Genomic DNA, 15,119 nt, shown 5'->3' on the forward strand with positions numbered 1-15,119 from the left:
AAAGTTCTCAGGTGGGTAGCCCTGTATAGGGAGCCACTGCTGTATTGCAGAGCATAATGCAGTGAGGTCCACCTCGGAGAGGAAAAGTCACAACTTCCAAACTAATTTGGCTATAGTGGAACCTAGGGGAAGTGGGGAATCCAGATATGAAGGTCACTTACTAGATCGGCATCCCCTTACAGTGCAAGAAGCCAGTATCCCTTCCATTCTCTTCTGTACTCTAGTGTGTTTCTTCCAGCCAATCAGTATCCTCTTGATTCTCATCCACAAGGTGTTTCCACCAGTTTGTTTCTATGCCGCCCTCCTTCATAGATCAGACCCTCTGAATGTTTATAACTAAATCATGTTTTTCATAAAACTCATTTCAAACAAGAAAAAACTAAACTGTATCTCTCTTGCTTTGTTTACTGTGGCCCTGTAATAAATCAAAATGCTTTTGCTTAACTGAAGAGTACTGCTGATTTAACAGCAACCAGTGTGACTTGGTCTTGACCAAGAGGGGGAGGACTACTTCTAGGCAGGTGAGTATCCAGGTCCATTTAGTCCTCAGACTCACTGCTGAGACACAGGATCAAGGGTGTACTTTTTCTTCTTATTGTGAGGCGGACAACTGTTCATTAGGAACGGAGCAGTCATTTCACACAGGCCAGGGCTGAGTGATCAGATGATAATGATTTTTTTATTCCTACCAACCAGGGCTGGGATTGAAGCAATGGTCAATTGTCCTGAGTTATCTAACAATCCTTTCAGAGACATTTTTAGATATATTGTTTTTAAAGAGAGGCTGAGGTTTCTTTTTTCCTGATTATATATAATTGAATGTAGTGATTATGATGAGTGCTAGATTGGCAGCCAAGGTAACTGAATTACCGTAGACCAAAAACACGATGGCACAGGCTATGCTGATTTGTAACACTGCCAGTGCACTTACTTCTTGTTTTCTAAGGACCATCTCAAAGGGTGAGAGGGTAGTACAGTATCCATGAATGTTCAGTCTGCTAAGGCTAACAAAATTAAGGTAACGTTTGACAAGTCATTACTGTTAGGGAAAAATAAACAGTTTTCATAATACTTGTTGACTTCAATGGCATCTTAGGCCGCTGTCTTTAGCCCATTGCCAATTAAATGGCTGTATATTTGGGGAGTGGGGCACAGAGACTGAATACAATAACTAATGATGTCATAATTCATGTTCTTCATACTTTGTGTCTGTTGGTAGAACAATACAATTTAGCTGTTATTTAGTTTTGCTTATGCTTTTCAGTTACTTATTCTCTTATTCCTAACCAACATGAGAGAAAAAAACCACTATCACTTGTTTTAGAATGTGACCAAGCCGATTGCAAGAACGCTTTAAAAAATGCAGTCTTAGGTTAAAAGATTTTTAGAAAATCTGTCTAAAAGGTTAAACAAAAGTAGCAAAAGAACTTAACACTACCACGCAAGCAGCATGGCATTAGCCCTGAAGAAGATATTATATGAAAAAACACACATCCAAAAAAGTTGCCAGCAGTAAAACGTGAAACGCAAAATGTAAGAATCATTTGCAAGCAGACAGGCATTTTTGGAGTCAGTCATTCTGCAAGTTCACAACCTCCCTATGATTTAACTAGAAGACACTTCGGTAGCAATACTTCATAGTTAGGTAGCACCTTTCAGCAGAACATCTCAAACATTTAAACCACACAACTAGCCTGTTATGTAAAATGAATGTAAAACTTCACTACATCTGGGTAAACTGCAGAATATAGGGGTTAAGAAACGACTTTCCCATGGTTACGGGAAGGACCATGAAAAATCTGGGAATAGAACCCCTGGTAGAAGTCCTTGGTACAACTTAAAACTGCCTTCTCTGCAACAGCCCCAAAGGAAGAGGTAGTTCACTTGTGTTGTCGGTATTCACACATCAGTCAGTGTAAATCCAGCCTCTGGCATTTGTGCTGAACAATGGCCAAAAAAAAGTTGCCAGCCCGTATGTAATAATAATTCCATCTTCAGTCTTGGCTCAGGCTCCAAGCCCTTGCTAGAAAAAACATGCCAGGGCTTTGCCCAGGAAAGCTTTGGTGGGGTCAGTGTTCCTCACCTTGTGCCATGCAGGTAATTGTAGTCTAGTCTGGTTCAGGTGGCCCATGGAGTAACTGTTCCCTAAATACAGTATCCAGTTTGCTGGCACTCCTCAATGTATTATTTGTACCCTACACTCCACTTACAGGGTGCTTCACATTTTCACAAGTCATTCAAACATTCACTATGGATCCAAATCTACGACAAAGCTCCCACTGACTTAAATGGTGCAAGATCAAGCCTTAAGTCGGCATAACACCGCTTTGGTAGGAAAAGAGTAATTACTTCCATTTTAGAGGAGAAAAACAGCAGCTCGTGGACTTGCCCAAGGCCACACACTGAAGTCAGTGACACAACTCAGGATTATAACTCCTGTAGCTCCCAGTCCCATGTTTAGTCCATTATCCAGGGCTGCCTCTGTGCTCTGGCATGCAGTGAAAGAGGAAGGAAGGCATTCAGCCACGCTCAGCCCATAACACCGAGAAGGCATCAGTCATCAAATTTCTTGAGTGTCATGAGTCATAAAGGAGGCTTCTTCTTGGGCTTCATGGAAGGATCCAACTCTTTGAATAGCTTCAGCCACAAAAATAGGAAATTCATCACAAAATTGGCCCTGTTGTCCTGGAAAAAACATCTGTTCTGCTCAGCTGCTCCCTCACTGGAGCTGATAAAAAGATGTACGGCATAGAGTATCCTGATTATTGCTTCTCATCTAAACTGGTGGCTTTTGGTCACTTCCTGCAGGAGACACTGGCTGTGCAGATGACACATTACACTGTGATCATTTGGGTTTTTCAGTGCTGGTATAAATAACTTCATGGCATGAATGGCCTGATTTAAGCTCCAATACATTTTTGAAGGACCTAGAAAGAAAATCTGTTTGCAGTCTGTCGCTTTCTTTGTTCGCGGCTGAGTGAGGTCCTTCTGTGTGTAACCAACTCAAAGCAGTTGATAAATCATAATTCCAATAAAAGACCTCTTCCATTCTTTTACTTAACATATATATAGGGAATTCAAATCTCACAGGAATCGGAACCTTGTCAGGACTGGAATAGTTACCTGAACTTCAAGTTTGAAGAACAATATTGATTCTTTATCTCTGACCTTACAACCTTTACAGACCAGGAATTTACACATTCTCTCTTGCCCTCAGGCAGGGTTTCTTAGTATCCCAATGGGCTCCAGGGATTGTGAATTTGGGAATGGAGGTCTCAATCCTAGTGCATTCTAGTTTTAGAGAATTCTTGAACTAAGAACCGTTAGTCCAAGTCTGTTCCTTTGTACCAAAACAGTTTGAACATACACTGAGGTTTTTATCAGGCACAAAGAGTAATACTTAGACTGAGGCTGGAACTTAGGCCCCTTGGAGAGGAGGGAAATGGGGAATATGGTGAAGGGAGGAACATACATGAATATTTGAGGACAGTGACAGAACATGTTAGGCTTCTGATCCACTCATCCAGCACATTTTAGTGTATGTTCACCATCATATACTTAGCTTAGGTCCTCTCATCGGGAATACTTACCGGGTCCCTGCTGCCTAGAGAGAAGGGTCAGTCAGAAGGGTTTACTTATGATGGGAGTGACTCTGCTAGCCTGGAATTTTGCCAGAAGGCAAAATCTCTAACCACATCATCTCTGCAAAGTCTTCAGAAGAGCCCCCTTGCTCCCCCATTCCCTACCTTTCACAATGCATAATTCTCCTTGCATCCTTTTGTGTGTCATGGTGCCTTCAACGAGGCCAGTTCCATTGGGTTCACGATACTAGGTGATTTGTTTTAAGACTGCATCTTGGCATGGTGCTCCCAGTGTAGTGAGCTGAGTTAAGCCACAATCTCACCAGTAGTGAGAATTCTTGGCTCTGCCACTGGCCTAGCAGGCAGCAAAAGGACAAAGGGAGGGCAAGTGAAAGAATAGAGAGGCATAACATTTAGTGACAAATTTATAGTAGGTCATCTATTCCATGCCCTTGTCAGAATAGGATTATTCCATATAATACATTTCTTAGTGCTTCGTCCAATTCATTGCAAGTCCCAAGTGTGATAGGCTTTCACCATCTCTGTCCCAGTGGAGATGCAAATTATATTTTTGCTGTGGTTAGTAACTGGGGAGTGAGTATCTACACAGGCAAGCAGTTATCAGGAAGTGCACTGGGACTGCTTGTGTATTCCTATCCCTTTATAGTGAATGAATGTAACAGGAGAAAAATAAAAAACAAGTTACCTAAGCTGCCTCCGTGCTGTTGTGGGGCAGAACACCTCCCCCCCCCCAGAAGTCTTTCCGGATTGCCAGTTGAGAATGTAGTTTTAAGAAATGTAAGAATTCTAACTGGAATTCACAGGGCATTTATCAAAGTGGATCACACGTACAAAGAGTTATCTGGTACTCTGAAAAGAAGCCAGCAAATTAAGAGTTCTTCAAAGTCTAAAATTAGTTTTACTCTTTTAGAAAATGGTTTTGCTTTTTTTATTTTTTACACAAGGGCTACTGTGGGTAAGGTGCTGTTACAAAGACGACCATTTGCACCAAGAAGTGTTGCAGACTTGAAAGTTGGAAACCTGGTGAAATTCTCCCATCCAGCAGGAAAGATCAGTAAAGGAACAATCAAGTACTTGGGGCACCTGGTTGGGAGAGAGGACATGTATCTTGGGGTAGAACTGGAGGGCAGCGAAGTGGGAAAACATGATGGAACCTTTCAGGGAACAAGATACTATATCTGGTAAGATTAACCTTATAGTTACTTTCAACAAAACAGCCTCTTACTATTCCCCTGAAAAATCTGTGATTTATGGTTCTATAACTATTAGAAATAATTATAAATATATTTATCAAAAGATAATTTGCTGATAAATAGCTTAGCTTTTATTTAATCAACAAATACGTATAAGCAAAGAAAATGTATTGCCCATTTTCACTGCCAGGTCATCTAGTTTTGAAGCAAAATTAGTAAATTTTCAAAATTTATTTTGGACAAAGAGCAAGTCACATGAAAACCAAGACAAATGGCCCAAAATTAAATAAAGGACGTTTCAGGTGAATCAGAATGCATGGGGTGACCACCTGTCCCCGCTTGCAAGTTAAAGGTTGGCACACTTACCAATCATTTGGCATTTCTTAGAGCAGACCAGTAAAAACGGCTGTCAAACCATATTGATCTTCCAAGCTCATAAGAAACACAACATTATGCCAGATCAGCAGACTGAGTAGAACCATAAAAACTGGTTTTCACTTTGGTTTAGGGCGAAGCCCTACTGTCAGTTCTGCAAAATTTCTATCATTTGAAATACTGAATATTTAGAAACAAAAATTTGGAATCCAGATCTGCTTGTCAGATCCAAGAGCAAAATTTTACTCTGTTAGCAAAAACAGATTTTACTAACTAAACTGATTTGCAGAAATGAAAAAAAAAAATCAATCAGTCTTTATAGAGTGTATTTCATGATTTTTAATTAAATATTGTGTTTTATTTGGAGAGAGGAAGGAAAGCTGCATTTTGTTCTTAACTACTGTGGGAGTTTTAAAGTGAGCACTAAGACAGACATTTTGTAAACATTAACTGAATGTTTTGTATGGGGTTTTTTTCTAGCAAATCTAATAAAGGAGTATTTGTGAACTTCAGCAAAGTCATCATGGCATGGGAATAACGAATCCAGGATAACCTATAATAACCGCTCCCTCACTTGAGCCTATGGACTCTGACTTTTACAACAAAATGCTGGAATGCTATGCCCTTTGAATAACTGCAAAGAAACTAATTATATTGTTATACACAGCCCATTAGCCAGAAGTCTGTTGATGTATTTGTTGCACATTTTTATAAAAATGTTTACTTTAAAATATTTTTCTGGAACCTTTGTTGACCTTTTGGAAAATAAATATGAAGTGTTGTCGTTCTTGAAGGGAGACTCTTTAATGACATAACTGGATTTTACTTTTGTAAGAACAACATTGCATAATCAACAATTTAGCAAACCTTCTAAAGATAGAATTACCTGCTAAAATAAACACCTGTTCCTATAAAACTTGGCATAACACATTTATAATATACCAGAAAAAAAAAGTTTAATGCAATACCAACTGAAAATCTAAAGTGTTTCACTTATAGGAATGCTTTATGGAAATATACCAGAAAAAAAAGTTTAATGCAATACCAACTGAAAATCTAAAGTGTTTCACTTATAGGAATGCTTTATGGAAATATCTTTCTTTTCCCTCTGTACATAAATTAAATCCTGATCTACATTAGAAAATTTGCACTGGGTTAACTAAATGGATTTTTAACCCCCTCCTTGTCCTCCCCCCCAAAAAACAAACAAAACACAAAACAATCTAGTTAAATTAGTTCAAACCTCTAATGTAGCTTAATTTAAATCAGTGTAACCCTCACTTAAATTGGGTTAAATTAAACCAATTTAAGTAGGGGATAAGCCAGTTTAAGTGCATCTAAAGAAGAGGTTTGCAGTGCAAGGGTTTAACTACACAAATATAAATATTAATTTAGCTAACTTACAACTTTTCCTAATTATCTCACAGTATAGGACAGAAAACCAAGAATCAGCCTTTGCACCATTTTAACAACTGCAGATATTTGCTACTCAAACTAATTTTAATGTCCAAATTAAAAAAAAAATCAACTATTTGTTCATGATTAGCACTTAGCTCTTAAGGCAGCATAACAATGAGCAGATTACAAGAGATGCTTTCAGGAAAGGATACTTGTTTTCTAATTTTGAGTAATTAAGTGCTTGTCTACACAGAAAAGTAGCATTGGTTTAACTAAAGGTGTGGTTTAAAAAGCAATTTACTGAAACCAGTGCAAACCCCTGCACAGACAATCATATCAGTTTACACCTGGTTCATATTATTTTAGCTTGCATCACAAGGAAGCCAGTGTTTAAACCAATATAAAAGTCTCATATACAAAGGTCTAAACTATGCCAGGAAATTTACCAGCACAGATAAACCACTATAACTGTTTGTGTGGATGCAAGCCAAAAAAAGTCATTCTGACTAAAAGTGTTGACATGAGGTGTTATATGAGTAACTATGGTAATTCTGGTACATTTCCCCACTACCAAGATGAAGTTGTACCATTTTACATAAATTAGTTGTAAAACTACACCTTTAGTTAAACTAGTGCAACTTTGCATGTGGCCCAGGTCCAAGTGGCATTGCTAAGTAGTTAAATGAGTCTGTAGTGTGGAACAAATTTATATCTTGTTCCATACTTTACATTCAGTACTGGTTTAATCTATTTGGTGCTGGATTTTTCATCTCACATGCTAAGCTGATGCTTCATCCATTCAGTCTGTTGACAGCAAAGTGTTAAAACATACCTTGTGTCTTTCACCTTGCCACAATGAACACTGCAACTGCAGTAAGGGTATTGTTTGATTTGTAGGCTACACAGGTGCAAAGTTTACCTCATCGTATTGGCTTCCTTTGACAAAACCTGATGGACATGAGAAGTTTTGTCAATGCCACATTCTTCTACAGGTCAGGCTCCTTGTAAGAGGTTGCTTTTTAGAGGTTATAGATGGGAGCAGGGAGATAAAGCGTGCAGGTATGAGCGAGACAGCCCACAACGGAGTCATGAGGGAGGGGAAAAAAGGACTGAAGGTATGGAAGGGGCACTGGGGGGACCAGAGATGATGGTGTATGGAGTGAGCAAAGCTCCTGGGGCAGCATTCAGAGAGTGAATGCAGGACAAAGCAGAAGAATGCTAGTGTTTTCTGCCTTCTGTACATGACAGACCGGCTATGGTCCAAGTGCTTTGACCCGAAGCAGGAGGGCTGCAACAGTTCTTCTCCACAACCAGTTCTTCTCCACTAGCTAATCAGCAGCTCCTCACACACCAGACAAGGCTGCAGTCCACAGACCCAAAGTTAACTATGACCCCAGGAATATTATGTTGTGCTGAGACACACTTTACAAATGCGTAATGTTATTACTACATCCACAATCTGGAGGTGACAGTTAAACGTATACAGTGAGCAAGAATTAGAGGAAGTGAGTGTGTATGTGTATGTTGGAAGTGCTGTGTATGTTGGAAGTAAAAACAAATTTGTCATGCAGGTGGAGTCTGTGTGTAGGTGCTGTGTTTGGAAACGGGGAAGACCTGTACACCGAGGTTGTTTTAGGTGTTAATGTAGCCTAATCTGATGATTTCCTTGGTTTTCATTGATTGCTTTAACACAAACTGTACTTGAGCAACTTAACTCAATCAACCAAGTTTATGTGGTAATATTATATAAGGCACTCCCTTCCCACATAACAGATTATTTCCCCCTGTCCTCTCCCCCATTATGCTACACTGGCTTTTTAGAAGCTTGAATTTTTCTTCATTTGCTACAAAGCAGGAACTTAAAAAGCTACACAAACATTCAGCTTGCTCCCATGGTGGAAAGGATTGCTCTCTTCACTGGTATTGGCAGCGCTAGGAGGAGCCAAATTTGCTCATTTACAATGTAACGGTTTAGATTTTAGGCAATAGTCCCAAACGACCAGTTTTGAGCTAGGTCAAACTGGGGGTCGAAAGTGTAGGATTAGTTAGCTTGACAGTTCCCGCTGAAGTCAATGTTTAAACACCCATTCACTTCAATGGGAGAAGAGATAGGCCAACTCTGAGCATTTCCGAAAATCCCACTCAAGGAACTTGAATAGTCTCCATTCATAGTACGGAAACCTTTGATTCAACAGACATCAGCAAGCTACTATTTGAGACCGATTTTCAGGTTTCCAAAATTAGATGAAGTCAGTTGTCTAGCCCCAATATATTTAACCTGAGAAGCAACAATTAAACTGAGTACTTACATATTACCATACTTTATACAGAAAGGTTAAAAGGATCAACTGAAAAGATTAATTCCTATATACCTACCAGATCACAAGACAAATCAATTTTTTAAACTTTATAGTTTGAAGAAAGGAAATTATCTTTGCAGAGATGCATCACTGTCAAACCTGATTCATTCTTAGGAAAAATGATAACATTTCTACACCACTCATTCAATATAAGAACCTTTTCCTCAAGCCTTTGGGGAGAAAAAAATCTACAAAAAATATTCAGCTGCCATTATTAACAACATCTTTTGATATCTGAATGCTCCCTTTGTCTTGCTACATCTTGAAATGAAACACATTTTTAATATCTTTCAGATGCAATATTTCAATGAATTAAATATAAATAAATATAAGAACTTTCATTGGAATACAAATATTTCCTGCAATTTGTATATAACCGTTCAAAGTGGCAGGAAGTTTGTAAAACTTTAAATTTCTTAAATGCACGTGCTGACAAAACAAGATTGAAAAGAAAACTGTACTAGATATGTTAGACTAAACTGTACTTAATGATTGAAATAATGTGTGAACACAAGGAATATAATGTAGGACAACTGGAGAATTCAAGTTTGGAATGATTATGGAAAATTGATACAATCTAGATAATGGCAAATCCCATTTACAAAAGCATCTAACTTTCTAACAGAATGTTAGTTCATGTGTCAAATCCCTCTTCTCTCTCCCAAAACTTTTTCTCTCTCATTAGAAGCAGTAGGGGATTTGCCTCTACTGTCGGCAAACAATGTTATGTTGACCAGATAGTAGAAACACCTGAATTTGGGTCTAAGTTTGATCATCTGCTGGGGTATACAAAGCTGCAACTTTTTACAATTTCCTCACAGATTGAAAGGAAGAGAGGCCAAAACAATTTTGAACATCGTTTGTGCAAAGTAATGTCCCAGTCCTGCAATCTGAACTGCACAAAGGACCTTTGACTTTAGTGGGTTGCCACACAGCTCATAGGTCTGCCCCGTAGATCCACCTGTAGGTTGGCAGCCTAAGTTCAATGTAGAGCAGTTGTTCAGAAAGAAATATACTGACTTACAAAAACATAAATGTTTGATATAGCTATTGGTTTATGGGGAATACTGAACTTTAAAATAGAAACATTTAGTTGTGAAAGCAAGAAAATTTGGTATTTCAGAAATGTCTTCTACTACACATGAGAACAAATGCAGGATCTGATGTTTTCTTAGTTTATTAATTTATTTTTGCAGGAATCTGCATCTCTCCAAGTATGTACTTTCTGGAGGTACCATGAATGCATGCATAGCCTCTTAATGCTTTTGTACATTTTCATCTCTTTGTAATAATCTCATTCACAGCATACACATCTAAAATGTAGAGACACCATATTTACAGGATTTAACAAGATCTTGTCTTGTTGTTTTAATGAAAAAATTTAACAGGGTTTCACACAGCAGGAAATATGGATTAGATACATTGGTGCCACCATAAATAAATAAATTTCAAGAACACAGGTTTAAAAAATTCTTTAAGGTCTTGAAAATCCAAATTTATAATATTGCATTAACTCCACTGACCTCTTATTATTCAAATAAGTCAAGAAAAAACAACCTGTATTAATATTTATAGACAAAAAAGCAATGAGAATGCCCCAAACTCAAAAATATGGCAAGTTTCAATCATGGCCAACTTTAAATAATTAGGTCAAACATTTGGAAAGGAAATAAAATAGGTGCAAAAGAGAGGCAATATTGACTACAAGAGGCATTATTTGTGTGCATGTCATCTCTCTTTATAGGGTGGAGAGTCACAGTAGTATCACAGCATGTAAATTTTACAGTCTCGGAGAAGCAGTTAAGTATCTATGAGTCCAACTGACCATCTCTAACTGTGAAAGCCATTTTCACATTCCTGGGTAAACCAATGAATTTTAAAAAGACTCAAGACGACAATTTCATTTTTAACTTATTTGATATTCTCACATTCTTTTTTTAAAACATTCTTTTTTCTGTTTTGTTTTGTCCCCATTTCAGCTGATAAATATTTCTGAATTCAGTTTCAAAAGATTTTACAATCAATCTTAATGTCAACATGTGTTCCAACGGAAAAGTTGAAATGAGAGATGCATAATTGGGACACATACAGTAACTGAAAGAAAGCAATAATATATTTTTAAAGAACACATGATTTAGTAGCACATCATGATCAGAAAGTACTAAGACTGAGACCAGCTCTTTAAAAATTATTACACCTTCTCATCATACCTCCCATATTAAGGGAAAACACACGTACCACAGACACACAAATGCACAACTCAATCTGATCTTAGACTATATTTTACGAAGCATTTTCTTCTTAGCCCCCACCCTTCCCTTTGCCTTCCCAAACAAGCAAGGTTGATAATAACATCAAATTCAAAGCATAGCCAAGTCTAGGATTTCTTTTGGTATATCCTGAAATATTGTTCACAAGTCCCACTCTGACTAAAACTTTTAAAGAACTATGGTAGCAGGAAGGGATAATTGATACTAATAGGTGGTAAATATAAAATTAGCTTTTAAAAAAGTTCATTTACATGAATAGTGAAATCCTTTTGAATACCTAATGTCCAAGTAGGTTACCAACCCAACCATACAGTCTAGTAGCACGATTGAGGGAAAGCTCAGTTATTAAAAATAAGTAGTGCATTAACTCAACACAATGGCATCAGCCTCCCACCATCCACACTCACACACGCTCAAAAGTTTTATATAATACAGTGCATTTTATATGCCAGCTGACATTCGGGTTTTGTGTGCGTTAAATAAATATTACACACAGAAACCTTTTTTGGCATAATCTACAGTTCAGTTGGAGTGTGAAAGGCGTTGCCTGCTTCCAAAAACAAAATGGATGATCTAATATTCAAATACAATTTATGTTCTAACAAACTAAAGATTCAAGTAACAGAGTTATTTTACTGCTAATGTTTGTGCATGGACATTTACAAGTAAATGAACACAACAGAAAAATTTTTCAATACTTTTTGTACAACCAACAAATGAGAATAACTGAAAAGTTCAAATAAAAATCAGCTTTACTCTTAACATCAACTTGCCCATTTAAGATGGCACTAACTCTCACCCTCCCAAAAGCATCTCCCTACAATTGCCTCTTTTTGGTCTTCTGCTGGCTGGCGAAAGTTATGACTAAGACTAGAAGGTCTTCATAACACCAGAAACCATGCATTTAGGATTATTAGAGCTCACAATGGGTTGCATGCATTTCTTTTTTTCATCAACAGCATCCACGCTGTCTTAAAATAGTGGCACAACTGTTCTCAAGCATGCCATTACTCTCATCTGATGACTGTCATTTTAGTTGTTAGAATTTCTGCTATTCCAACATAAACCAAAGCTGTTAAAAATTCAACATAAACAGGATTGAAAACTGAAATCATACAAAAGAAAAGGCATCATCATTGAATAACTATGACAAAATCAGTATTGTACTAAGCAGCTGATTATACAACAGGTAATGGTGTTGCTCATCTATCGAGAAAGAAAAATGTTTTATGTAAAATGCTTCAGCTCATCTGTTTTCCATACTGTCCTTTCAGTTTTGCCAACTTGTCCATATAGACAAGCAGAATTACAAAAATTTATTCTTATTTTTAACTTCATCTGGACAGTGGGAATTTTATTTTCTTTCAGACATGAGCTCCTCATAATACAGTGCAAAATCATTATCAACGTAAAAAGAAATCTGCACTCCGATGCCTATGACTTCATTTTGCTTATTAATGCTGCACACTTTGATATATCTGCCTGAGATCAATTAAATAGATTTTAGGTTATGCTTAAGATTTAAGGAATGCAGGAACATATTTCAATATCACACCAGATAAAAGGCAGTTCCTGATCTGAATCACTAGACAGCAATTTCTGCTACTATCTTTTTAAACTTCATGGAGGCAAGACACCAGAAAAGGCAATACAGGAAAAGTAACAAATACTCTCCCCCTCTTTCAAATGCTGTGAAAATGTTGGATTTTAAACAATGAAGTTACAGTGTAAAAATTCAAATGCACTATACCAGCTTCTTACAGTTATGAAAAACATCCTAAATCAGTCACACACAATTTCATATCATAATCATTCAGCTGCCCGAACCCAGAAGTTCTGATTTCACAAATGACTGCTTTATTCCAGCAAACTGAAGCATTTAAACAAAACGGATCATCTTTATAATACAGTATATTATATGCATAAAAGTACCAGTATGGTTTTTAGTTTGCAAGTGTTTTGTATTCATCACTGTACTGCAAACATTTCCTGACCAAAATAAAAAATGCAGTGTGCAACATTTCAAGATCTGCCATCTGCTATTTTATACAGGCTGGTTTATTAACAATGTGCAAATAAACCTTTATTGAAGAGCTAATATTGATTATTTCTTTTTCAGCTAAATCAGGATTGGGGCACAAAGTACCTTCTGTGCTGTAAACATCATGAATTCTTCACAAAATTGGAAGCTGAAAAGGCCTAAGTAACAGGGTGCAAAGACTTCTCATACACAACCATGGCTGAGCTCAAATCTTCCAAGCAGAATTTGGAATAGGTTCTGCATTTGGCATACGTTCACTGTATTGCTACAGAGCACAGTCTTTAGAGAACGTTGTTCATAAATGCATGCTTTACTTTTAGCTTTAAAACGCAATGGCCTAATAAAAGCATGCAGCAATCTTTTAATCAGTAATATGGTAGAATTAGTTCTTAGTTAATTACCAGTGTTGACAATGCTTCGTGAGCACTGTACAAGCAAAAGGGATTGTAGAATCACCTCTGAATCTACTTTTTGTAAGACTCATACAGTACCTCATTTACTCACCAGAAGTCAATTTCAAAACAGCAATTTTTGTGTAGACTTAAATCACCCTGAAAAAAGCAGCAATTACAAATACCCCTTTCTTTCCTTTCTATATGTTATAAAATTTACAGTTGCATTTTCCTGTCTTCTTTTTCAGTAGTAGCACAGGGAGCCTTTGTTTTCCAGCTAGCTGGAACCAAGTAGGACAGTTCTGGCTCTTCAGTTTGTTTAGATAGCTGTAATATTTCACATGATTATTAAACAGTTTATATTTAAAAATTAAGAGCCACTAAGCAGTAACTGTAGCCACAGGATTAAATAGCAGCAGTTATCTGCTTTCCTGTATACATTCTTCAAAGAGTGAATCCTTTTCTGGTTTTGGGCATTCTTTCTGCTTTGCTCACCACAATGGGATAAGAAAAGAATATCCTCCCCTCTCCCCAATTTATTCTTTAGTGCAGTACAAGTGGAAACAGTTTCACATCTCCAACCACACCCTCCCACCCCCACCAATCTGAAAATAGTTGGCTGGCAAAGGCCTGGCAAATGGACTGAAAGGTTCCCCATGTTTCATTCTCCTATGGCTGTTGGCTCAAGAACCTGTTTTCAATCTAATGCAGACTCTTTCCAGATTCAAGTATAACGTGGCATTTCACACTGCTCGCAGCGATTTAGTGCTGGGTGGTTCAGAAAGGTGCAGCTATCACAATTCCATGGAGCTCCTTCAAAGTCTTCATCTCTTGGCTGAGTCTGTGGAGTCTGTTTGGAGCTGATTTGATGTTCTAAAGGGGGAAAAAAATGTTATTTTTCAAACAAACCTTTACAGGTAAGAATGATGCATATCATATTACTGGACTGTAGTTTCAAAAATATGTCTATATCAATATGAATCTGGAAATTTCTACTCTATAAAACTGTACATTAGAAAAGCATATTACATGTAAAAGCAAATTAGCTATTAAAATGTTTAAAGCCTACTATGAGCGTTTCACGTTCTCAAAAGATAAATGCAGCTCTATTCCTGTTCCAACTGTCACAAATAAAGAGCTTGTCAATATTGCTGTGTTACACATCATCAAAACAGCCCCTAAGCACCACCACCTAAGCAGTTATCCACGATGGAAATGTTTGTAGCAAGCATTTTGCACACTAAGGGTATGTCTATACTGATGGCGGCAAAGTCGCCACCCTCAGATCGATCTTTCTGGATCGACTAAGTGGTCAGCGTAGACTCGATCAGGAAGTCAACGTTAGTAAACCACCCCGTCAAGTGATATAGTGCTGCGTCGACGGGAATGCGGTTCCCGTCGGTGCAGTGCAGTGAAGATTGCGTGCAGAAGGGAAGCACAGCAGTCAACGGGAGTTACGCAAGCTACTGCGTCGACGGCCGCCGAATC

The 15,119-nt window shown here is 37.7% G+C and overlaps 2 protein-coding genes across 3 annotated transcripts in view; one reads left to right on the forward strand and one right to left on the reverse strand.

The window, feature by feature from the left end:
* LOC137151074 (uncharacterized) overlaps positions 1-5,941 on the forward strand; it is a 39,922-nt gene extending 33,981 nt beyond the window's left edge. Inside the window, exons 10-11 of the mRNA XM_067545299.1 lie at positions 4,547-4,783; positions 5,651-5,941. Coding sequence (XP_067401400.1) covers positions 4,547-4,783; positions 5,651-5,708 — 295 coding nt within the window. The 3' untranslated portion in view covers positions 5,709-5,941. The remainder of the gene's footprint in view (positions 1-4,546; positions 4,784-5,650) is intronic.
* Positions 5,942-10,089: 4,148 nt separating this feature from the next.
* The window catches only part of TAB3 (TGF-beta activated kinase 1 (MAP3K7) binding protein 3), a 63,846-nt gene continuing 58,816 nt past the window's right edge, over positions 10,090-15,119 (reverse strand). For both annotated transcript variants that reach the window (XM_067545068.1, XM_067545069.1), the window contains one exon: positions 10,090-14,504. In XM_067545068.1, coding sequence (XP_067401169.1) covers positions 14,356-14,504 — 149 coding nt within the window. In that variant the 3' untranslated portion in view covers positions 10,090-14,355. The remainder of the gene's footprint in view (positions 14,505-15,119) is intronic.

Source organism: Emydura macquarii, unplaced genomic scaffold (genome assembly GCF_026122565.2).
Source record: "Emydura macquarii macquarii isolate MOO-44397 ecotype Brisbane River unplaced genomic scaffold, CSIRO-AGI_Emac_v2 contig_1043, whole genome shotgun sequence".
NCBI classification, from domain to species: Eukaryota; Metazoa; Chordata; order Testudines; family Chelidae; genus Emydura; species Emydura macquarii.